The sequence below is a fragment of the Pelodiscus sinensis genome, chromosome 24 (assembly GCF_052426305.1).
Source record: "Pelodiscus sinensis isolate ZL-2025 chromosome 24, ASM5242630v1, whole genome shotgun sequence".
Lineage (NCBI taxonomy): Eukaryota > Metazoa > Chordata > Testudines > Trionychidae > Pelodiscus > Pelodiscus sinensis.
The window spans coordinates 15,961,157-15,986,399 of record NC_143075.1 but is presented as its reverse complement, the minus strand read 5'-3'; the positions used below and the strand labels follow the sequence as shown (position 1 = coordinate 15,986,399).

The 25,243-nt window shown below is 49.5% G+C and overlaps 1 protein-coding gene across 1 annotated transcript; it reads left to right on the top strand.

Annotated features, from left to right (window-relative positions):
• Positions 1-3,961: 3,961 nt before the first annotated feature.
• EFHD2 (EF-hand domain family member D2) lies at positions 3,962-24,660 on the top strand. Its single transcript, XM_075906861.2, has 4 exons — positions 3,962-4,324; positions 17,509-17,656; positions 20,686-20,820; positions 22,018-24,660. Exons 1-4 carry the CDS (start codon positions 4,032-4,034, stop codon positions 22,150-22,152), a joined length of 711 nt encoding a protein of 236 aa, XP_075762976.1. The 5' UTR covers positions 3,962-4,031; the 3' UTR covers positions 22,153-24,660.
• The last annotated feature ends 583 nt before the right edge of the window (positions 24,661-25,243 follow it).

Genomic DNA, 25,243 nt, shown 5'->3' with positions numbered 1-25,243 from the left:
AGCTTTGGCATATTTGTTTGCTCTGCTAATTTCTTCACCAAAGCTACGTACTTCTGAAAAGTCACTCCACGAATTCCTAAATGTTCTTCAATAATTGCATCTCTAGTACAGTGAACTGCTACTTTAATTCAATATCATTTCCATGCAGTGTAGCCTGGTGGGGCTTTTATGTGTGGGGTTATTTTTCTTAGTGCCAGGCCATTGAAAAGGACACAAAACAGCCACGCTTTTAACTGCTGTTCTCAGTTCTCTCCCACTCATTCAGTCAGGCATCATGTTGAAACCAGGAGGTTTTGACAAGAGACTGGCATTCAAAAATATCTGTTGCAAGTCAGCCAGCTACCATGCTAACGTGTGATATTCTCAAAACAGCTGGTGACGAGCATAAATCACCTTTATCAAAACTCTATTGCCAGAAGACTTAAGACTTTAACCAAAGAAGAATAATTTATAGCCAACAAAAGAAGAATCTGTATCTTGTTGAATGCTCAGAGCGATCATTAAGGGTGATCAATTCAGCTGAACTCAGCCCAGGCCTTGTTTTTACAGGCAGAAACCTCAGCTGTAGCTACCTGCTTACAGCTGCTCAAGTAGTCAGTTTTGCATCAGCAATTAAATTGTGGGTGCATATCTTTTAAAATATACCCCTGAATATAAGACCTCACAATAGGCTCACTCCCACAGGTGACTTCCTTTTTGATTTTCAAGTCATTAAAAAGTTCCTGATGGAGCCATATTGGCCTATTCCTGTTCTTCCCATCTTTCTTTCACATCAGGGTAGTTTGCTGTTTTACAGTTAATATTAATTTAAGATGAGAGTGTACGTGTACCCTTAAATACAGTGTTTCTACCTGCAGTCTTCAAACTTGTCAGTTAATGCTGTCCTGGCCTTAGCTCACACGCAGTGGTGTTTCTGTGCATATAAATATACACACCCCTTTATTTCCCTGACAATCAAAAAGACTCTTTTTGGGGAAGCAGTGGAACTTCTTTTTTTCATATGTGAGCCAGCTCTTCCTGTGTAACACCACTCTGCCAGTGCCATGTTTGGGACATCACAACCACTTTCATGGCAACAGACCAGTGTCACAAACACCATTGCGACTTGACTCGCGAGAAGCGTGGCAGGGGAGAAGCAGGCTGATCAGAATCTGAGCACCAAAGACAATACTGATAGGAGGTGTAACTTGAAGGTCAGCTCACTCCATGGCAGGGAGAGCCCCAGTTAAAGGTTGTATTTTTTTATTGTATAACTAGAGCCCTGCAAATCTCTACTTCATATCCACGGGTATCAACATCTGTGGATGTAGATATCCGTGGCTCATTTTTGCTGATATGGATGTGGCTATAAATTTTGTATCCAGATCCCTGCCAATTTGTAGATATCCATGGATCATTTCTGCAGATGGATATGCAGATACAAATTTTGCATCTGTGCACAGCTCTATTTCTAAAATATTTATCATCTCCCAATCTAATTGATTTCAGTGACAGGGACTTCCCAAATATAGATTTCCTTTAATAGTTTCCCTCTATCAGGGATGATCTAGAGGAACTTTGTCCTGCCATAACAGCAGGGGACTGGACTCGATGACCTCTCGAGGTCCCTTCCAGTTCTAGTATTCTATGATTCTACGATTCTATGAATGGTCTTGATTAGTGAACACTTAATAGGTACATTGATTTGGGGTCTGAATACTAAAATGCAGCAATAATAATGCTTAGCTCTTATAAAATCTACTCTCTTGTGCGATTGCCTGTAAGGTCTACCTATCAAGCATGCTCTTCTTTTGCAGCATTCTGATGTTACTTTGGGTGTGTCTAGACTACTGAGTTTTGTCGACAAAAGTGGACTTTTGTCGACAAAACTATACCAGCGTCTACACGACCGCTGAGTTCTGTCAACATAACGTCGACAGAACTCAGCAGTTTTGTCGACGCTGGTATACCTCATTTTACGAGGCATAACGCCTTCTGTCGACAGAAGGTGTTATTGCCTGTAACATTGCGTCCAGACTACGGAGTTCTGTCGACAAAGCAGCTTGCTTTGTCGACAGAACTCAATGTGTCTGGATGCTCTTTGTCGACGGAAGTTTTGTCGACAGTATCTGTCGACAAAACTTCCGTCGACAAAACGCGGTAGTCTAGACGTACCCTTTGTTTGTAATTGTAAGATGTTCAACTATTATAGCAATGCTTGGTAATAAAGAAACCCCAACCTGTTCATCTCTTTCAGAGGCTGGCAGATATTAGTTTGACATCTCTGCACACACCAGCTAATTCATTGTCCCTCCCTGCCTACAACAGCCTCATAATCTCCCAGGGCAGGTATACCATTATTACACACAATATGGTCACAAACACAGCAAGGGAATAGTATACTTGCATATCTATGATACCATCTACATTTTGTGTTAGTCTATAATGTGCTGCGGGACTATTCATTGTTTTTTAAGTTTTTTCCGTTACAGATTAACATGACTACCCCTTTGAAACTTTTGCATATCTATAGCGTCTTCCATTCAAGGGTGTCAACACACACATTCAACCAACACAGATACTGTCTCTGGCATGGTGGCAGTCAGGGAAATTGCTCTGGTCACTAAAGTTTGCTCCAGAAGGAAACTCCCTCTTTAAAAGGTGATGCTTGGACTGGGGGCAGGGCTGGATTAAGACATGCTGAGGCCCTAAATTATGTCAAATTTAACATAGTTTAGCAAAAAAGGAACCCATAGCATTACCAGAAAAATGTGTATTATTCTAACGGGACAATGAAAATAGAAATAATAAAGTTTCTAAAGTAATATACTGAACATAGGTGAGGAGATAACAAAAATGCAGTATTTATTTTTTATTTAGAGGCCCCTCATAATTGGAGGCCCTAAAATGTAGCTTACTTAGCTTGTGCATAAATTCAGCACTGGCTGGGGTAGGGTCAGGATGGGGCAGCCTATTAGCCTCCCCCGTTCCTGTATGTCCTGCAGCAGCCCCCAGGTCCTGTGCTTGTCTGTCCTGGATTGAGGAGCAACCTGGCCCATCTGTCTGGCATGTGCCACAGCCCATGTCCTGTTCAGCTTGATCCCATGGGTGCTAGCACTAGAGTTGTGGGGAGTAATGCAGCACCCCTGGCCCTGGCTAGAAACGGTTTCCATCCTGTTCAGGGTGAACAGTTTGGTTCCATGGCTCTCAGCACACCCACTATACAAATTGTTCCAGCCCCCCTGGATCCTCCTGTCTGTCTGTCCTGCACTATACAGTCACCTCACCTATTTATCTGTCTGGAGCCCAGATACCGTGCACTTCCTGCCCTGCACTGTGCACCCACCTCACCTGTCTGTTCTATGCTGCAGCTTGTCTGTCCTTCCTGTCTATTTGTCCTGCGCCTGCCCATCCTGTCTGTCTGTCTGTCTTGCACTGTGCACCCACCTCACCTGTCTGTTCTATGCTGCAGCTTGTCTGTCCTTCCTGTCTATTTGTCCTGCGCCTGCCCATCCTGTCTGTCTGTCTGTCTTGCACTGTGCACCCACCTCACCTGTCTGTTCTATGCTGCAGCTTGTCTGTCCTTCCTGTCTATTTGTCCTGCGCTTGCCCATCCTGTCTGTCTGTCTGTCTTGCACTGTGCACCCACCTCACCTGTCTGTTCTATGCCGCAGCTCACCTGAACTTCCTGTCTATCTGTCCTGCGCCTGCCCATCCCGTCTGTCTGTCCTGCACCGTGCACCCACCTCACCTGTCTGTCTATGCCGCAGCTCGCCTGTCCTTCCTGCCTGTCTGTCTGTCCTGTGCCTGCCCGTCCTGTCCTGCACCATGCACCCTCCTCACCAGTCTGTCTGCCCGGTGCCACAGCTCCCCGGCCCCTCCCGTCCGTCTGTCCATGTGTGGGTCCGGCGCGGCACCTGCCCCCCCCCCCCCCGTCAGTCAGCAGGGCTGGGCGGCGGGTGGGAGGGGCCGGCTCATCAGCTGGGCCAGTCCCCGCCGCTGCTGCAGCGCCTCGGCCGCACCGTGCGCCGCTCCCGCGGGCTCGCCGGGCCATGGCCACCGAGGAGCTGGCCAGCAAGCTGAGCCGCCGGCTGCAGATGGAGGACGAGGAGGAGGGCGGCGGCCCCGCGGGGGAGAACGGGGAGGCGGCCGAGCCCGACGGCCCCGAGCTCCTGGGCGGCGGCGCGGACTGCGAGCTGAGCGCCAAGCTGCAGCGGCGCACGGAGCTGAGCCAGGGCGGCGGGGAGCTCTCGCCCGGCGGGGGCCGCAAGGTCTTCAGCCCCTACGCCGAGTTCCGCGAGTTCTCCCGGCGGCAGATCCGCGACATGGAGCGGCTCTTCCGGCAGTGAGTGCCCGGGAGTGTCGGGGGGTGCCCGGGCCGGGGCGCGCAGGGGGTGCCCGGAGGGACCGGGCATGGCAGGCGGTGCCTGGGGAAGCGGGGGACCGGAGCAGCACCCCCAGCAGCTGGTGCTGGGAGCGGGACAGTGACCAAGGGAGAGGGGTCCCCCTGGTGCTGGGGGACAAGGGCGCTCCCCAGCCCTGCCCCACAGGACATGGATGGAGCCACTTGCAAACACTGAGTAACTGGGGAGATGATGGAGACCCCCCCCCTGCCCTCCGCGGGGGAGGGACCCCCTAGTGCCCTGGTGGGTCGAGCTCGTGCTGTTCCCAGGAACCCAGCCCCTCCTGGGGAGCGAACCCAGCCACTTCCCCTTCCTCATTGTTCTTCCCCTAGGGACAGGTGAACTGTCTTGGGGAAACTGACCCTGGGGACACTAATCTGCCCCTCCGGGCATCCCTGCCCTATGCAGCCAGCTGGGGGAGAAGGGGTGGTTCTGCTAACTTCTGGCAGGCTTTGGATGCCACTCACGGCTATGTGCCACTGGGGGACTAGGCATGGCGCCATTAGGAGCATGAGGAATTCCCCCTTTCCTCCCCCAAAAGACTTGTCAGACTTAGCTGCATTAGGGAGGCTGGGCTTGTGATTGAAAGCAGAGTGTGCCACATGCCTGCCCACAGAAGAGGGGAAAGATTCCTGCACAAACTCCCCTCTTCTTTTAAGTGACTCTGGCAAAGGGAGCAGGAACCCTCCAGACATCTACAGGAGAAGTTGATCCTGCACAAGAAGGGCGTGTGTGTGTGTGCGGGGAGGGGTGACTTTCATTTCAGTTGGGCCCTGAGCTCTCCCCTGCTGCTTGTGCAATAGATAAAACGGAGGAAATCTGGTTCCTTTTTTTAGTCTTGTGTGTATGTTTTGCAAGTTCCGTTTCCAGAATTGGAGGTGACTAGTTCTCATTTTGCATTTTAAAAGAACTTCCTTCCATCTCTTCCCAGCAAACCACGCTGTGCCTGGGGCGTGTTACTTGGTAGCCATTGCTCTTTTTAGTTGAGTTGGCGTAGAGAGGCCAACTTTTAGGAAAAACCTGCCATGGCAATAAATTTCACACCTCAGAGCAACACTTCCTGCTCTGCTAATGTCTGCTGTATTCCTCTCTTTAGTTGGGCTCCATTCACCCTCCCTGAAGCTCACAGTACTAGTATTTCAAATACGTTATCACTAGTCACCAACAGCAAACTGTAGACACTTCTCGTGGAAACTGAAAAGAGAAGTTACTTTTGATTGTCTGGAAACGTAAGACTTCTACAGGCTGTGGGTTCAGTTACGAGCAGCAACATTCATAAGTGAAATCCAGCCTCTGTAGAAATGGATTTATATCTAGCTGGATGTTCAAACATTTTCTTCTCAGGTTAACAAGTTACACTGCCGGGAATACAGATCCCATTAATGGGCCATGGAGTCTGGTATGGTTCCTCTGGCAATGGCGAGCACCACAAGCTGCAAAGCAAAGTTGAAAAACCCCATAATGCACCTGGTCAATGGTGTAATGCTAAGAGGACCCAACCCTGCCCCATTGCTGAGAGTTCTGCTATTGGCTTCCGTGGGTAGGAACAGGGCTGAAAGAGATGGAAAAGTTGCCCCCCCCCTTCTTGTGTATGTTACTACCATCAGTAAAAGGGCCTGTCCTTCTTCTTTACATCCTGATTTTTCCTGCTTGGCTATTTTAAATTAGCATCCAGCTGACACATGACATATGCTGTTAGCCATTTATTTAAACAATGTTTGGTGAGGTCAATCTAAGAACAAATATTTAGAGAGTTTGAGCATGTTAACTAGAAAGGCTGCAATAAAAAAACCATGAGGGGGTTCAGGCCATTGGTCCATAAGCTCTTACTGGGGTAAGCAGGTGAATTTTAATGGCCAGGGATATACAGGCTCTACCAGATGATCTAATGATTCCTCCTGGCTTTAAACTCTGATTTAAAATCAGTGTGGTGATGGAACTTAGGGAGATGCTATTGGGGGCATGAGGAACCATGTTTCCTCATCTGTTACAAAATCTGAAATTGGACTGGAAACGCTTTATCTGAACGAGTTACTTCTCCCTATGATTATTACAAATACACTAGTTAGACTTTTGTTTACAGCAAGTTCCTCATCAATTTCACTTCCAGATCCTCTGTACTAGCATAGATCTGCTGCATTTGGTTTGAAAGGTTTGTTTAGGGGCTATGCTAATCTGTTTCCTCTGGAACTTCAATTTTTCCTGGCTACAGCAATCTCAATTTGGGATCAGCTCTGACCTATGTTGGTCCTCTTGAAATTGGCATAAAACCCACTGCTCTGGGATAGATGTTATATGTCACAGTTTAAAATGAGGAAATGCTGTGGGGTTGGCCAAAAAGCTGTGTCAGGCCATACCCTGCCCTGCAGAAACACCGGCTTCTCATTACAGAGCTGCAGCAGTTTCTACACACTCGACTTGTTTATTCTAACGTTACTTAGCTGAATGCGCTTCCGAGCCTTTTGCTGCAGCAAGAGGAATGAGCGTCCGTGTGGGAGCTGGAAGGCTGGATTGCAGAGTAAAGCAAAGCCAGTGGCATTCTTACCTACCAAGCCAATGCAGCTGGTATGAACTAGCAAAACCTAGAGAATTCCAAATCCCAAAACCACTGGCAAATCCAGATCAGGACTTTCTGGGTTTGCCTGTATTGTCCATTCTGATTAAAACTCGAGCAGTGGCAATCCCGGTTGAATTCTTCTCCTCATTTCTCTGTATCGGACTTGTTCTCAAAAGATTCTCTCATTGGTATGGCTGAATTTGCTGCTCCTCTTTTGCCACAGATGCCTTTTTCAGTGACAAGACTGTTCTGATAGTGTTAACAGATATTTAAAATATCCGGGGGAGTAGGGCGGGGGGGGGAGAAAGATTTTCTCCATTTAGGCCTGAGATGTATACTCGCCCCATGGATCCTAGTGGAATGAGTCAGAGCGTTCCAGGGCAGAAGAGATCACCAAATTCTCTAGTCTGGCCTCAGGTATACTACAGCCCTTCAACACCGCCCAGCCACCAGAACTAACCCAAAGGACTGAGCCCACTAAACTGTTAGGGATCAAGATGCAACTGTGCGGTGATAGGGAAGTTATTTATCCTAGCATGATCATTCAGTTTCTAAATGGATGTTTGCACTAAGGTTTCCACAGCCTACTTTCCATAATCACTGAGACAGGTCATGTGTGTAAGGGTCATCGGTCTGGATCCTGAGGTCTCCTAGCGTTACCTATGCCTTTTGTAATTAGCTCTTTTGTAATCTACCTAGGTGTGATCTGATCTCCCTTGTTCTTCAAGGGACTGTTGCTCATTCTCTCCTTCTTCCTGCTCGCCTTTCAGGGTGTGATTCGGAGCCTACCAAGTCAATGGAAAGCGTCTTGTGGGCTTCCTTGGTCTTTGGATCGGGCAAGCTGCAGACAGCGGCTTAGATCAGTGGCTCCCAACCTCTTCCAGCATACCGGCCCCTTTTCAGTCTATTCAAATGTTATGCGCCCCTCCCCCAACAATACAGCTGTGTCTGCAGCCTGCATGTCCCTCGGTCTGTGCTGCGTCCCAAGCCGCATCCCTCCACCTGCACTGGCACAGAGCCCCATGGCCCCCGACTTTCTGCAGACCCCCTGCAGTACCGTGGCCAACCACCAGGGATCCACAGACCACAAGTTGGGAACCACAGGTTTAGATGAAGCATTGGATTCAGCAGCTTGCTATTTGCCCAGAACCACGGGAGATTTGAATCTCTTACAGTGTCGTGGTGCTGGCCTGTCGGAGTAGCCGAGCCTGCCAAGCACAGTAGCGAGGGTGCATTTGGTATCTCAGTGTGGATGGCATAGGGGCCACGTGTGTGCAATGTTCCCTATGGGATACCGACTTCACCCCTCTGCTTTCTGAGTCAATTGAGGGCATCTCTATACATGTCCGGAAGGGAAAGCAACCCTTTGAACACCTTGTCAGACGGAAAGATTGCAGGAGTAATGCTCTTCCCATGAGTATCCCTCTGTGAAGTTCTGCTTCTCTCCTAACCTTTTAAAGAAAAAAAATTCTCTCTCTTCTCTAGTGTCTAGTCATATAGGTAACGAGGGAAGTCAGCCCACCTCCAAAGCTCTGTTAGCTTGTTCCTGCGTCAGAGTTTTTACTTCTCTCTTTCTTCAGGGCTGTTTTTTCCCTAGTTCTGCTTTTCCCCAGCTATGTGCTTGCAGGCTGTTCCTCTTCCACCTCGCTGAATTTCTTCTGAGTTGTGTGTGTGGGGAGGAAGGGGGATTGGTTCTGCCTTTATTAGCTGCTGCTTAACAGGCTCCGTGTAGTTCAGTTAGTTTCAAACACCTTTAAACGTGATTTGAAATGTTCTGCCTCCTTTCTGCGGTCTCTTCTCTGTGGAGGAGGGTGTTTCTTTCTGCTACAGCAACGAGGTATTTTTATAAGGAGGCCATTCGAACCAGAGGCTTAGAAAGACACAGGAAACACAGTCATCTGTTTCTGCAGTATAGGTCAGTCATACACTTAGTCATCTGTATTCCTTGAAGCAGTTGTGGTAGAGATACAATCAGCACTTGTTTGCCTACAGTGTAATATTTAATTTCACAAAATACCTTCCAGTGTTGCTGACTTCTGTGCTGTGCTCGCTTCCTAAAAGGACTTGGCAGATGGGGTGGGGAGGTCGTCTTCCACAGAAAGAGAAACTGTCCGTCCCCTTCTAGCCAACACCTCTGACAGCTCCCCTGTTATTTCTATAACCTCGGAATCAACCAAGTTCCATCTCCACAGACTTTCCATCGGCCTTCTAAAATCATGCGTGGTGATGCCAACACCGATATGCCAGCGCTGAGGGGGTTAAACAACGGCAAAGACTTGCTGGCTCGAGCCGGGAGCGTGGTTGTAACATAGTTCATCTTTGTCCTCTCTGCCTGGCCAAATCTTATTAGCCCTGTTGGCGCCACGCTGGTAAACATGGCTGTTTTAAATTAGGAAGGGCCCTTGGAAGAGTCTTGTTCCATGAGGCCAAGAACTGGGGAGGACGAAGTAACACAAGCCGGAAGAGCTGGCGAGCAAAGAATGTGAAGGCGCTCTTGACTGACCTTTCTGACACCGACATGCTCTAAGCTGGCTAATAATGGGGTCATTTACCACTTAGCCCGAGATTAGGAGCACAATTAAAGCCTGTCTTCAGGAGAGGTAATGCCCCTGTCCAAGTTAGGAGGCAGTGGGAATTTGCAACACTGCACCGATTCATCCGCAGGGTGTATTGAATGTTATCCAGACAGGGGCTTCGTTGGAACGCTGCCTTGAATTGACCCCACTGCTTTGGGGAAGAGCGGGGATTGAGTTGCATAGAGGGTGGCAGGATTTTCAACCGCTGCCAGCCCTGGCAGGCAAAGAGTGAGTCACGCCAGCGAGGGGGGAGGGTTGTTCTGTAGCCCAGGCTGACATGCGGATGTTCAAGTGGATCCCTAGAATAACGCAAGGAAGGGGAAATAGGGGCGTGCATCTAATTCACGGCAGGGTCTCCAAGGCAGCAGCTGCACCGGAGTGGCATTTGTTGCAGTTTGGAAAGAATCCAATCTAGAGAAGCTGATTTCATCCCCCTGCTCCCAAGCTGGCTCAGTCTTCAGCGCCATGTTCCACCAAATGTGTCCGTGCTTCCATGGGAGCTTTGCTAACGTCGCAGGAAGGGCCCCAGAGCATGTGGAGGGAGAGGGCAGTGAACCGTTGCTGGTACAAAAGAAAATCGCACACGCACACACACATGCACACGCACACCCGGCCCAGGTTCGGTGACAGGCTCTGTGAAGCACCTCTGCTCCCCTAGGGTGACAACGTCAAAGCTGCGAGGCGTGCCTTGCTCACACTAGGGATCTTAAGCGTGTAAATGTGTAACCACTTACATTTTTAGTGATTACACGTTTACACGCAGAGGGGCAGGCAGGAGCTGCTGCTTGTGGAGAGCCAGCTTTTAAGCCGGCTTCCTGCATGCACTAACTCCTGCCTACCCCTCTCCTAATATTGCTGCCTCTCTGAGGCAGCAGTGTGGGGGGGCTGGCTCCCCATGAGTACCGCCCTCTCCCACTGCAGCAGCTCCAGAGTCCCAGTCACGGGGGTGCCTTATGCTCTGGGCCAGCATGGAGGAGATCCGGACTGAGGAATCGATCAGAACTGTTCCGCGCCCTGCGGAGGAGCCGCCCGGCTTTCTGCTGCAGCTGCTGGTCCCACACAGCCAGTGGGCTCCTTGTGGATATGTCCTGGGTGTGTGATTCCTGGATCTGACCTCCCCCCCCTTCCTCCTCCCTCCGCACCGCCAGAGAGTCTGGAGACAGGCCACTGGGATCTTCAGGCCTCCCTGTGCAGGGGACAGCCTGTAACGTGCCCCCGTGGGGAAGCTGCGAGTCCCGCTAAGTTAGTAGAATGAAGACACTGCTGGTGGGGCAGCCCCCCATGTCCCTCTGTTCTGCTCAATGGGGTAAATGTTTTGTCTGGGCAGGGAGCAGACAGCACAAGCTGGGGCAGGCTGAATGCTCTGCAGCAAGATCCTTAGCGGCAGGCGGTCTGGAATGTTGGCTCACCACCAGGCACTCCCAGTACCAGCTCCTGGAAAAGGAGTAAAATGCCTGGGGCTTGGTTTGTGTTGCAAGGTAGCTCGCGGTTATCGCAAACTGCCCCCCACCGACGGCCTGGACTCCAAACCTGGTCTCTGTGCGTAGAAGATCAGACAAGGCACGACGAATGCTTCCCATCCCTAAACTCTTAAGCACAATAACGAGACTTGCTCGAAGCATTTTCAGATCTCGCTTTCAGCACTGGAAATTACCCAGATCCAAGGCCTTTGCTCTGTTAATCCCTGGGCCAGTGCCAAAAGGCTCTGCTTGTCTGAAAGACGAAACAAGATTTAAGGGACGCTTCCTGAGCTTGTCTTCACGACACGGAGGATCGACACTACTGCAATCAATCTTCCAGAGCTTGATTTAGCGGGTCTAGTAAAGACCTGCTATATCAAACTTGGAGGGTGCTCCCCCTTCCCCCCCCCCCACCCCCCGGTCAGCGCTGGTACTCCTACTCCTCACAAGGAGTAAGGGAAGCCAAAAAGAGTGTTTGCTCCTGTCGACCTCCTGCTGACGAGACAACGTGGAAACTCAAATTAAGATCCATTGACTCCAGCTATGGAATTAATGTAGCTGGAGTTACAGCCTCTCTCAGACTTACGAAGCAGTTACGGACCAACCAATTGGTCATAACTCGGTTTGTTTGTAAGTCGGACCCCATTGAGTTACACGCAACCGCACTGTTCCTAACCGTGGATCACATTTGTAACTGGGGGTCCGCCATTTACAACAGTTTTGGTCGTAAGTGCAAACGGTCGTAAGTCGACGGTTCGCAACTCGGGGACCGGCTGTATATATCTTAGTTCAACCTTCCCCCATAGTATTGACCTCACACACAACACTCTGTTAGACATCGTGCATCGCCAGGAAGCAGCCATCTCCTTCTTCTCAGGGCTATGCAATGCTTGTTCCGAATCCTGGCAAACTGGAAGATTAAACTCACTCCCCGCCTCTCCCATCTGATCTCTTTGCCAGCTTCATTTCTGTAAACAGCACTTTGACTTGCTAGGTCTAAAAACTCAGTGCAGATTGTCTAGTAATCTAGCATTTGCAGGGAGAGGGCCTGCACGATCTAGAGCAACCCGCAACCCCACGGAGACATTTCGTTTACCGTTGCCCACGTGCAGGGTTGCCGGATTCTGCTGGTTTCGATCAGTGTCGTTTTTTCCCACCAGTGTTACTGAAGTGACACACAGCTAACGCCAGGACACATGACGGGAGGTGCATTCTGACTACACACAACGTTGGCTGTGAGAGCCCTGCGCTCCTTCTGCATCCAATCACAGCGCGGTTATGGTTCAATCGGCACCTCCACACACACACTCCAGGTGCACAATAGGGATGTAAAATCCTATTTAATTGGTTAAGAAGTTAGAGGGGAAGGTAGGTGGGGGGAGGGTCACTCCAGCATGGCTGGAATGGCCCCCTCACCCGCTGCTGGGATGCCCCCACCCCCGGAGCAGGCCCTGTCCATGCTGGGGAGCTGTCCAGCCTTCACCAGTTAACTTTAACCTGTAAGCCTCCCCCATTAAGGTAAGGCTCGCCGGTTAACTGGTTAAACATTCACGTCCCTGGTATGCAAGCGCTGTGAGCAAAACTAGCCTGTCCCGGGAGACCATCTTGGTGACAACAGCCTTGCGGCCTACTGAGCTGAAGAAGAGCCGCTCCGGCAACCTTGGCTAGTGAGGGGGCCACCAATCGCTGCGCTAGAGAGTCATTTTCATCTGCGACTGCTGGGACTTTTGGCTGCCCAACAATGCTGAGTCTGTATGAAGACTTCACCCACATCCAAAGAACCTCCCAATGCATGGGCCAACTATTCTGCCTTGTTAGCACAGCCGCTTTGTTCTCACCCATCTTCATGGAGCAGGTAAATGCCATAGCAGAGGGACGAGTGATTTCAGTGCCAGTGGCTGTCTGAGAAGCTGATTTACCACTTCTCATTGCTCAGTAGAAATGAAATCCTTGGTAAACCACTGATCCTGCAGCCGTTGAGCCTGGTTTGAAGGTCCATCTAGTCCAGCATCCTGTCTGCCAACAGTGGCCAATGCCAGGTGCCCCAGAGGCAGTGAACTGAACAGGTAATGATCAAGCGATCTCTCTCCTGCCATCCATCTCCACCCTCTGACAAACAGGCTAGACACACCATTCCTTACCCATCCTGGCTAATAGCCATTCATGGACCTAACCCCCATGAATTTATCTAGTTAGCTTTTAAACCCTTTTATAGTTCTAGACTTCACAACCTCCTCAGGCAAGGAGTTCCACAGGTTGACTATGCGCTGTGTGAAGAAGAACTTCCTTTTATTTGTTTTAAACCTGCTGCCCATTGATTTCATTTGGTGGCCCCTAGTTCTTATATTATGGGAACAATTAAATAACTTTTCCTTATTCACTTTCTCCACACGCCTCATGATACCTCTCTCATATCCCCCCTTAGTCTCTTTTCCAGGCTGAAAAGTTCTAGTCTCTTTAATCTCTCCTCATATGGGACCCATTCCAAACCCCTAATCATTTTAGTTGCCTGTCTCTGAACCTTTTCTAATGCCAGTATATCTTTTTTGAGATGAGGAGTCCACATCTGTGCACTGTATTCAAGTATTCAGTAATGCCTTAAACCACCCAGGTTTAAGTTTTCAGTCCGGAGCAGTAAAGGAGGGGTAGGTCACGTGTCTGTCTTACATTTTAAACTTCCCTTCAGCGTTTATGATTCAACAACTGACGTGGGTGTGTTTCCCTCCTTCTTTAGCTATGTTAGTGCAGATGCTAGCTGTCTTGAAGCACACGCCAGGCCTATATTTAATCTGCCTCTGAAATATGTTTTCTAATTTAGTTTTACTGAATGGGGCAAGAGTTGTCCTTTCACTGGCAATCTCCTACATATCTGCCAAATAATGCAAGTGTAACCTACTGGGTGTGATGATCTGCCCCTTCTAATGGCACGAGATGACTTACAGAGAGAATGAAAGCGCTCTGCAGCCTTAGCTACCAGCCAATTGGCTTTTAGTTCATTCACTAAGCTCCCCAAGTTCCCAGGTTCGATTCCGCCTGTAGGTGACCAGGGCTGTCGGTGGTTACACAAGCCCTGATCCTCGGAGCACCTGTAGAACTTACGCAGTGAGTTGTAAGATGTCTTCAGAAAATGATGAAGCCAATTAAAGCAAATAAAACCCACACAACACGCAGCATGCTTCCAGCTGGGATACCGCTGCCCAGGTAGGTTGGTTTAGGTTTAAGGGGGATTATCAAAACACAGTTTCAGCTCAGTTTTCTAGCTTGGTACCTGTGGCAAGATTTATTTGGAAAAGCTCCTCTGGTAAGTGCAATACATTCTTTAGCTTGTTTAAGTGGTGCATGCTTCACTGGGGGAGAAAAACAGCTGGAGTATTTATGTCGGAAACAGCTCAAAGTACCTTTCTAAAAGCATCCACTTCCCCCCTCCCCCCCACCTCTCCACGGAGGGAGCCTCTTAGTAGAGTTGTTAATGCTTAGTGCAATTGCTTTCCACCACAAGAGCGTGAGCGAATGGAGCACTTGGATGTGTCCTGGGGGGTTGGTGTACCACTGCAAACTAATCTCATTGAAGTCAATAGTAAAATGAGATGCTTTAAAAAGATGCTCCCGGGAGCGGTTAGTGGTCTCACGCAGGCCTCCGGTGGTTTTGAAACACACCCAAAGCCATCTAGAGTAAGCTGCCACAGCTCGGCCCGTCTGAGCCTACTGCTGTGCCGTACATGTTCAGCACAACCGTGTTCTGCGATGGGATTGATGGGGCATGTCCAAGAGGGTGGGCTTTTATTACAACGGGATGCCGTCGTCTTTATGGGGAGCCGAGGTGCGGGACTTCTCCCCCTGGGCCGGGACACAGTGGATCACAAGCAACGCTGGTACCACCAGCTCTGCAGCCACAGAACTCTTGCAGCATGAACAGGGCCTGCATCGGAAGCGCAAGCGAACTAAAGTGTGTGTTCCTTACGGTTCTGCGCTCCTGGGGCCCCTGCCAGTAATTAGCCGCTTGGCTCTCTTAAAGCATCGAGGGTTGGGGTCTCTTTCTGCATTCCTCCGTTACTGAGAGTGCCTAGCCAGAGAGGAAACTAGGCGAGGCACCTGAGGAGGTGTGGAGGTGCATTGGTGCATGCCTGATGATGAATTTCGATACTAAGAGCTTCCAGCCACATCCTGGCTCTCTACGGTCTGGCTACTATTTTTAAACCCATGTTGATTCATTGACCTGGGAGGCGTTAGAGCCGTGGTGTCCCACCCACTAGCCACAGCCTGTGCCAGCTCCCGGCCATGCACAGGGCTCTGCCACCCCGAGGGCCAGCCCACAACATTTTGGCACCTGAGGCGGGGAGCTCAAATGACACCCCCCTGCCCTCTCGCTTAGGCCAAAATTTTGAAAGGTCTCGATTCTGCCTCCTTCCTGTTCTACTCCTCTCATGGGACTGCTCTGCTACCTGCATGTGCACCAGCAGCAGACACCATTTTCTACACTCTGGGTCCTAGTGGCGCCCCCCACAGTCTGGCACCTGAGGCGGCTGCCTCAGGTCGCCTCATGGTAGGGCCAGCTCCGGCCACCCCCATCCCTGTGTGGCAGGGGAGGTTGGTGGGGCTGGAGCAGGGGGCTGTCCCAGGGGGCTGGTTAACTGTTCCTCAGTAAGCGTCACCAGTCAGGGTGATGCTGATGCGGTAACCGGTTACCTGTTGACATCCCTACCCCAAACCCCTTAACCACCTCATTTATTTGCGTTGCCCTTGTCTCTTTGAAAGACATGACACTGTCAAATCAGTAGGAGGGTGTTGAAATGCCACCAACGCTCCTGCTTCCTACTCTGCCCTGTTCAGCTTCGCATGTCCCCAGGCTCTTTCCACACCCGCACGGAGTCCTTAAGATGGCGGTTTGTGTGGACATTGTGATAAGGACCAGCTATTGCCTGACTGGCGGCTGGAAAGCAAACAGACTCACCCGCACTAAGTACAGTGAAGGGCTGAGCTGTATTTTAACTCTCAATCGCACTTGGTGGCAACAGACTACGTGATGTACAGGGCTAGGCCATCAAGCGGCGAAGGTAGATCCATTATTTTAATCACATATTTTATTATTGGCTGTGAACTTCGTTTATGTGCCTGGCTGGCTTCTCTGCAGTGGGGAAATGGTAGAGTAGCTGCTTTTCGTGTGTGTGTGTGTGTGTGTGTGTGTGTGTGTGTGTGTGTGTGTGTGTGTGTGTGTGTGTGTTTTGCTGGAGATGCAGTTGGATGCTAGCACGAAGACAAGCGTTAGGGGCTTAGCAGGAAGGCAACTACATTTACTTGCCAATCTTAGGGTAAAAAACCTTCAAAAACAGGCTGCAACATCCTGAACTGAAATTGATGTACCAATTTGATGCTGTCAAGTAATTTCCCCTTCAGGTCCAAGTTGAACCTCTCTAATCCAGCACTTTCTGGTTGGGCGTAATTTTAGTTAGCCGGGTGGCCACGTGTTCTGGATGTGGCTAAATTTCCTGTGGTCCCATAAAGGTTGTTTACAGCCACTAGTCTGGGCTCTCAATGTTCTGTGCTGCTGTTTACCCCTACATGTCCTCTCAGAGCCCAGTAAGCAGTGGAAGTGTTGGTAGTGCTGCTAGTCAATATTGGCCTCCTGTAGCTGGGCAAATTCTCTGGTTCAGCACCCGTCAGGTCCCGAGGGTGCCGGACTGGAGAGGTTCAGCCTATACTCTCGTCTCTGTTGGCGTTGGGCCGCATGCACGTCCATTTAATTAGCTCTGATGTTACACTCACATCTCTGTATCCCTTCCTTTCTGTTTTCTCCTCTTTGCGCATCTGAAGAAGTGAGCTGGATCTCACAAAATCCATCATAAATCGCTCGAATACGTTGTGGTTAATCTTTAAAGTGCCACCAGACTCCTTGTTTTTGCTGAAACAGACTAGCCTGGCTACCCCTCTGAAACCTAGGTTTACTTGCTGTGTAATGCAGTCCACTGTGAGGGGCTGAAGGTAGAGGTCTTCCAGTTCCTCAGTTGGAATGAAGCTTTGCAGAGTTTCTTTTTTCAGTTGAGAACTAATTGTTTGGGAGGGGGCTGTAGTGAAGCATCAGGGTGCATATCTAATACATAGGGTCAGTACTGTCTCTGTGCGTCATTTGTGCTGGTCTCCTGGACAGAGGAGAATTTCACTCTTGGTAGGTTATAAATTCCCCTCCTAGTGCCTTGAGGCAAAAGGGTGTAAATTTCACCCATCATGTGTGAGCATGTCTCCCTCTAGTGGCTGCTGCCCATAGAAAGTGACAACTTACTAATTACAGCTAAGACTTTAGCTAAGCTAACGTTTAGCTCAGCTGGGAGGGGCCTGATCATTTGATACGGAAATCCTTGTGTGCCATAGACTCCAGAGTATTTGCTGAATCCATGGTTCAGCTGGATTTGCAAAGGCAGCACTGATAGGGTGTGATGGGGCTGGTAATACAGAGGAAAATTCACAGGCATTGAAATAGCAAAGTAGCTACTTCTGAAGGGCAGCTGGTCTCTGTAATTCTTGCTTCTGTCTCTTAGGTATGACACAGGGAAAGATGGCTTCATTGATCTCATGGAATTGAAGCTAATGATGGAAAAACTTGAAGCACCACAAACGCACCTCGGGCTGAAAAATATGATCAAAGAAGTAGACGAAGATTTTGACGGAAAACTTAGCTTCCGGGAGGTAAGGCCTTATCTGGTGAGCAGGATCATAGAATTATCGAATCCTACAGTTGGAAGGGACTTCGGGAGGTCGTCATGTCCAGTCTCCTGCCCTCGTGGCAGGACCAAGCACCGTCTAGATCATCACTGATAGATGTCTATCTAACCTGCTCTTAAATATCTCCAGAGATGGAGATTCCACAGCCTCCATAGGCAGTTTATTCCAGTGTTTGACTACCCTGACAAAGTTTTTCCTAATGTCCAACCTAAACCTCCCTGGCTGCAATTTAACCCCATTGCTTCTTTTTCTATCATCAGAGGCCGTGGAGAACAATTTTTCTCCCTCCTCCTTGTAACACTCTTTTAGATACTTGAAAACTCCTGTCATGTCCCCTTTCTCTTTTCTTTTCTAAACTAAAAGAGCCCAATTCTTTCAGTCTTCCCTCATATCTCATGTTTTCTAGACCTTTAATCATTTTTCTTGCTCTTCTCTGGACCGTCTCCAATTTCTCCACATCTTTGTTGAAATGCGGTGCCCAGAACTGGACACAATACTTCAACTAAGGCCTAATCCGTGCCGAGCAGAATGGAAGAATGACTTCTCATGTCTTGCTCACAACACTCCTGTTAATGCATCCCAGAAAGATGTTTGCTTTTTTTTGCAACAGTGTCACACTGTTGACTTATATTTAGCTTGGGGTCCACTATGACCCCTAGATTCCTTTCTGCCGTTCTCCTTTCTAGACAGTCACTTCCCATTCTGTACGTGGGAAACGGATTGTTCCTTCCTAAGTGGAGTACTTTGCATTTGTCCTTATTAAACTTCATCCTGTTTACCTCATTTCTCCAGTTTGTCCAGATCATTTTGAACGTTGAGCCTGTCCTCCAAAGCACTTGCAATCCCTCCCAGCTTGGTATCACCTGCAAACTTGATAAGCGTCCTCTCTATGCTAATATCTAAATCGTTCAGGGTGAGTGCTCCAGGATAACACGCCCACCCTGCTTTGCCTGCTGATCCATGGACAGCATCTGCTCCTCTGCTGGGAGACAGGGCTGTTGAGATGTTTCTCCTCTCTGCCAGGGCAGGACAATGGCTCCTTCACTTGCTCCAGCGTGATCTTTGCACCTTTCAGTGACAGTGTACAGCTAATCACGCTGCCTGAGAGCCCTCCACTGCTGAATGTCTGTGCTGTGCACATTCAGCAAGACTGGCTTTTGGACTAGAAGGTAGCTGGCTGAAAGCCCTTCTGATGTGTCCGTAGGGTCCTGTAGAAGGATGTAGGGATACCATGGGGATGAGTGTCTTAGAGATGCTGGAGACAGCTAGATCTAGGTCAAAGTGGGAGGAGTCGATTTCCAGATCCACCAGCCTGATGCTTTTGCAGTAGCCCAAGGGCAAGGCTTGCCTGAGGGCAACGCCCTCCAGCTCCCTCCCAGACCCTGCACCCCTCCTAAATCTTCCGCCAGGTCAGAATCCTCCCCTGCACCCCCCTCCCAGACCCTGCACCCCGTCCCAGACCCTGCACTCCAATCCTCTGCCCCAGGTCACAATCCAAAACCTCTTCACCGTCCTCCCTCAGGTCACAACTCTTCCCCCTCCCCCGACCCTACACCACCCCCCATAAACACCTGCCCCAGGCCAGAATCTTCTCCTGCACCCATACCCCCTCCCAGACCCTGCACCCCAATCCGCTGTCCCAGGTCACAATCCCCTCCTTCACTCAAACTGCCTTTCGGACCCTACACCTCCTCCTGCACCCAACCTCCCTCCCGGACCCCTCAGCCCCTCCATAGAAAAGTGCAGCCCTCAACCATTTACCAAAATCTTGGAGTGTCCTCCCTCCCCTGTCAAAATGATTTCCCACCCCTGGGTTAACCAGTTGAACATTCACATCCCTCATCTCTGCTCTGCTCTCTCCAGAATGTCTCCCCCCAGTGACGCCCCACACAGACTGGGCTAGCTTTGTCTGTTACACTGTCAGCCCCTGCAGGCACGGATATATTCTGCGCACTCCTCCCATGCCGTGTGGCTAAGCGGCAAGTCTGAGGGGGCAGAGTCCTGTTCAGGGTGCTGCGTTCCTGCAGGCCTCTCAATTCTCCCCAGCATCAGCCTGGTGCAGGACATGCATGCAGGTGCACAGCCCTTTGCATTTAAAAGTCTTCCTGCCTTGCCAGAGATTTCCAGTGAGTTACCCTGGCTGCACGGGGACCCTGGGATGGCAGGCGCTGTCTCGGGACAGCCTCTCTCTTTCCATGCTTGCTTCCCGCCACAGCATCCTCTGCTCTTGGGCTTCTTAATGCAGTCTCTGCCGATCAAAGGAGACCCCCTTGCAACAAGAGAAGTGAGATCTGCGTGCAGTACTTTGTCTTGCTGCTAATGGGATTACATCTTCCTAGCCTACGTGATCTCCAGGCAGCTGTCCTTGCCTGGAAGGGACATGGCTGCAGGCAATCCTGAGCTGCTGGCATTCATGCTTGCTCGCTCTTTGCAATTACAGCGGCACTTGCTCTTACAATACTAATGAGCAGATGTGCAATAGGCATGTGATGCAGCTCAGAATCCTTCACAAGATGAGTGCTTGTGGCGTTTGATCCCACAGTAACTATAGAACATGGTAACGCTGCCTAATGACCTGATTTTCAGCATCTGATCTATCAGCTTCCCATCTTTCCTGGTTACACTGCAATCTCCTAATGCTCTCCTGTGCTTGATACAAACTGTAAGAGGTCAATTGTATCAGGCCAGTCCAGTGGGCAAGAGGAGACTTGACTTCTCCTAGCTCTGCCACTGATGGCTTGGGAACTCCTTGGGAAAGTCTCTTTTCCTGTGCCTCTCTTTCCCCTTCTCCTCTCTGCCTATGGAGTTTGTGAAAGTTCTTCAGGGCAGGATGTTTGCACAGGACCCAATGCAATGGGGCGCTGAGCTCAGCCAGTGATAAATAATCCAGGAGGGATGGGTGGGCGGGTGCACAGGTCTTACGTCTCAGAATTCTCTTCAGCCCTCCCACCACGTTCAGCTTGCAGCAAATGTGTGCCTCTTCCCTCCGACAGTTTCTCCTGATTTTCCGCAAAGCCGCGGCAGGCGAATTGCAGGAAGACAGCGGGCTTCACGCCTTGGCGCGACTCTCAGAGATTGACGTCTCCACGGAGGGCGTGAAAGGAGCCAAAAGCTTTTTTGAAGCCAAAGTAAGGAAACAATAACGTGCAAAGTCATATTAGTGCGGCTTGGGGGAGGAGAATTCATGATTGGTGGGGGGGGGGGGGAAATCAAGGGTGTGTTCCATTATCACAAGATAAAGGGTGGACAGGTAATTTGTGCACCAGAAGTAGTTCACGGTCCTGATCATAGCCTTCTTGCAGGAGGAATAACAGGTAGTTCGATTTAGGGCTTTAATTTGAAATACCGGGTCCCAGCCATGGGTAGACGTGGGCAGTTAGTCTGAACTTGTAAATTTCAAAAAATGGTGACCGGCTGGGAAGATGCAAATCAAGCGCAGGATATTTAAATTCCGGGCTTGGTTTGCAACTTCGAATGCCTACATTAGCCTACCTAGTTTGAACTAGGGGGCTAGTGTAGACGTACCCTTAGAAACTAACACAAATATATACAGGTTTGAACCTCTCTCGTCCGGCACCTTTGGGACCTGACTGGTTCCGAACCAGAACATTTTCTGGACCACGGGAGGTCAGCATTGTCTAGCATCATTTCTACCACTTCCACTGCTTACTGAGCTCTTAGAAAACATTTAAGGCGTAAATTAGAACTAAATAACAGCACAGAACACTGAGAGCCAGGACTGGTGGCTGTAAACAAACTGTATGGAACCACGGGAAACTTGGCCACACTCATGAAAAGTGAACCTCCGTCTAGATGAAATCATCCCAGACCATGGGTGTTTCTGGACCAGAGATTTCTGGACTAGAGAGATTCAACCTGTAGCATCATGAGCTTTCGTGGGCAAAACCCACTTTCTCAGATGAGCTGGAGAGGGAACATAGTGCCCAGTTGTGCTATGTAACCCATGTGCTTCACACTCCAATTTATAGAAAGCCTCTCTGGAACTAGACCCACCCCACTGGCGTGTGTTTCCGTGTGAGCCCATGGCAGCTGCATGCCCTCAAGGGAAGAACTTGGCTTGCAGCCTGCAAAGCTGCTCCACGTGAGGCTGCTGAACACAGCCGGGATTGTGGTCGGTAGAGGAGCAGCAGCGCACAGACGGCTGGCTAGAAGCCTCGCTGTTGGGCCCCACTCCCAAACCCACTGAAGTCAGTGGAAAAGCTCCGTTAGGCTTCAGCTCGTGCTCGTTAGCAGCAATCCTGCTGCCCATGGCCTTGCGGCGTGGGCTCTTCTGACTCCCTTGCCAAATTCCATTGCATTTCCAGGTCCAAGCTATGAACGACTCCAGCCGCTTCGAAGAGGAGATCAAAGCCGAGCAGGAAGAGAAGAAAAAGCAGGCAGAGGAGATGAAACAGAGGAAAGCCGCCTTTAAAGAGCTGCAGTCCAACTTCAAGCAATGAGCCGAGGTTGAAAGGGCAACGCTGGAAAGGCCCTGGAGGCGCTGAGCAAATTGCAGTCTGGGAAGCATCCCGAGTGACTTGTGTAAGTGATGGTTGAATGGACCCATCCCTAAAGAACCTTTTTGTCTGTGAATCCAGAGTCCTTGGGCCGCCTTCAGGCACAAGAAGCTCACGCTTTTGTGGATCGTCCTGTTTTCTTGCACTGTCCGTGTTGCCAGTGAAGACGTGGCGAGCCGTTTTCCCACCGTCCCTTTGGTCTGTTCGCTGTTCCGTGGTGGCGTGTGTCTGCGACTTGGGGGGAGGGGGACCTCTGCTTTTAAAAAAACCCCAAACCTTTCCGTGTGCTCTGAACTCGCGTGTGTTCTCTTGCTGTGGACCATTGTGTCATCCAAACCCTAGGATAAGCACTGTGGCTTTGCCCCCGGCACTGAATGTACCGGACTCTGGATGAGTAGTTCCTGCTTATGCAGAAATGCCTCCCGCCGCCATTCGTGTGCGCTGTCTTCTGGAAACGTCCTATGCTTAATGCTTTAAATCACTCCCTTTAATGCAGGGGTGGGCAATAATTTTTGCAGGGGAGCCACTTCACAAATTTTGGTACGTGATTGTGGGCTGGTTCTGGGCCTTCCCAGAAGGGCAGGGGGCCTCGGGTGGGTCTGGGGCTACAGACACAGAGAGAGAGAGAGAGAGAGAAAGTATGTGTGTGTGTGTGTGTGTGTGTGAGAGAGAGACAGACTTTGTGGCATAGATTGAGTGTGTGTGGCGCAGAGACTGGAAGAGCATGTGTGACTGTGCACATGACACTGTGTGTGCGACAGTGACACAGAGAAGGTGTGCGCTGCCTAAGTTTGAGAGAAGCCATGCTCTGTCTCTTGAAGGGAAATTTGTCCTGCTCTGTTGTCTCCCCACCCCCACGCTCCTCTGAGTTCCAGGCTTCAGACTGGAGCTGCTTTGCTGGCTGTCTCTCCCTCTCCGCCCCCTGCTCTGCAGAGAAGGGGTACAGGGGCAGGAGGATGCCCTGACTTGAGCACTCCCCTCTCCTCTGCACAGCTGCAGGATGGAGCAAGGAGGGGGAGGGGAAGTGTGCAAACTCTGCTAATCAGCTGGGTCGGCCAGAGCAAAATGCTTGGAGGGTCGGAGCCAGCCCCTGAGCTCGAGTTTGCCCACCCCTGCTTTAAGGCCCCGTAGCTGAAACCCTTGCAAAAATATGTGGCAAAGCCCTCGTTGGCCAGGAGGTGGGAGTGCTGAGTTCTAATCCTGCCTCTGACACTGTTTCCCCATGTGGCCATGGAGGAGTTGCTTTAAGCTGCTTTTTGTCCATACAATGAGGACAAGGCCAGCTCCTCTCACCACAGGTAGGGACAAAAAGATGCATTTTAGGCAAGGCCTGCCTCTCTGCAAGAGGCTGGGTCAATGTTATAGGCGCTAAGGACTTAATGTTACAGTCTGGGCAGTTCCCCAAATTGCTTTTGGAGTGGGAGTTATATACCCAGAGCACCTCCAGGAGCGGCTTGGCGTGTTGCAGACTTGAGACCTGCACTTTGTTACGAAGCTCTGTCTTTCTCTGCATTCCCTCTTGATAAGCCTGCAGCATTGAGGTAATAGGGGAAAGGACACAGCCTTGTCCTGGGAGATGCAGCTAATACTGGCTCAATCCTGTATTTGTAACCTCAGTGGATCCATAGATGCTGTTCCCAGTGCCGAACTGTGACAACGAAGAGCCATGGTGGGAGAACGAACACAGGGGATGTCTTAGTGGCAGGCGTAAAAATTTTGATCCTCTACAAAAAATACAGGGAAATGCACAGGCGTGTTGGGGAAACTTACTGAATACAGCTATGGCTCTTTGACAACCAATAAATATTCAGGCTGGAAAAACACCTCTCTGAAAAGTGCTTTTATATGTCTTTTGCATGCACTGTGATTTATTTTTTTAAAGAGATGAACTTGTTGTTACAAGCTGGAATGGACTGAACAAAAAGATGCATGTACGACAAGTTCAACTGGAATACAGAGAAACGTCCATGGCACAATGTGGGTGTTTGTAATGAAAACCAATAGAATTGTTTTATACCTGTCTGTAAGCATGTAATTTAATGTTGTCATTCAGATGAGGAAGTGAAATGTGATAACAGAAGACTTGACATTTAAGTGTTGATGTTTACTGCAAAAAAAAAAAAAGGTTTAAAAATTCATGCCACTGATATGCAAAATTCAGAATTTTCATATTCATCATGAAAAATTAATTGCTAGATTGCTTTTTGACTAACCCCTTTATTTTGGTAAAAGATATAAGAAACAACCCATTGGTGAATTTAGAGTCTTTTATTATTTTTCCATATGGTTACCTGCTGAAAGATTATATTAGTTTCTTCCATTCTTTTACTGCTTTTCTTTAGCAAATGTTTATAAAGATGAATTTAAAAATTGTTGCTTTTTTTCAAAAGCTACTTTCATTCAGTGGTACGATTATTTTTTTTAACTAAAATAAAAACTATATTTCTTATGCATGTGTGTGGCTGATGCTTGGTGAATTTCAAATGCAGAGGAATTCATTGTGTGCCACCAGCAGAGAATACAAAGTCTCTTCTAGTCTCCTGTGACTGTAATATCATGATCTCATTTCAGTAGTTGGCAGGTGATAGGCGTTTTGGTGGCCTGTGATAGACAGGTCAGATGGTTCCTTCTGGCCTTAATCTCTGTGTATCAATTGTTTGTTTCAATTGTAGCACCATCCCCCTGCTCATTATGTGCAAAGCTGCCCATTTCCCTTGGTTTTTGCACGTGTTAGGCATCAAAATGCTTAGCAGAGTCAGAATTCTTATGGCTTTTGACAGCGACGGAGCAGTGGTTTTGTGAATGGCAGAGGCACCTGCGTGTTGGATGTAGGTGCCTAATGTAGCCGTTAAACACTCAAGTCTCCCTTGTAAATCCAGCCATTGGCTGCTCCCCTGTGGAGATCAAGAGAAGTTTTGACTCATTCAATCTAATAAGGGTGCCACTCCCAACATAGGGTTGCCACTGTTAATAGCTGGCTCTCGGAATCACATAGCTTTGTTGTACGTGAACAGCTTGCTACCCCCCGAGCTGT

Excerpts from the sequence above, each read along its gene's own strand:
- EFHD2 (XM_075906861.2), top strand. The coding sequence starts at position 4,032 with ATGGCCACCGAGGAGCTGGCCAGCAAGCTGAGCCGCCGGCTGCAGATG. Across the intron at positions 4,325-17,508 it reads ATGGAGCGGCTCTTCCGGCA|GTATGACACAGGGAAAGATG; the intron begins GTGAGTGCCCGG and ends TCTGTCTCTTAG. Across the intron at positions 17,657-20,685 it reads GAAAACTTAGCTTCCGGGAG|TTTCTCCTGATTTTCCGCAA; the intron begins GTAAGGCCTTAT and ends TCCCTCCGACAG.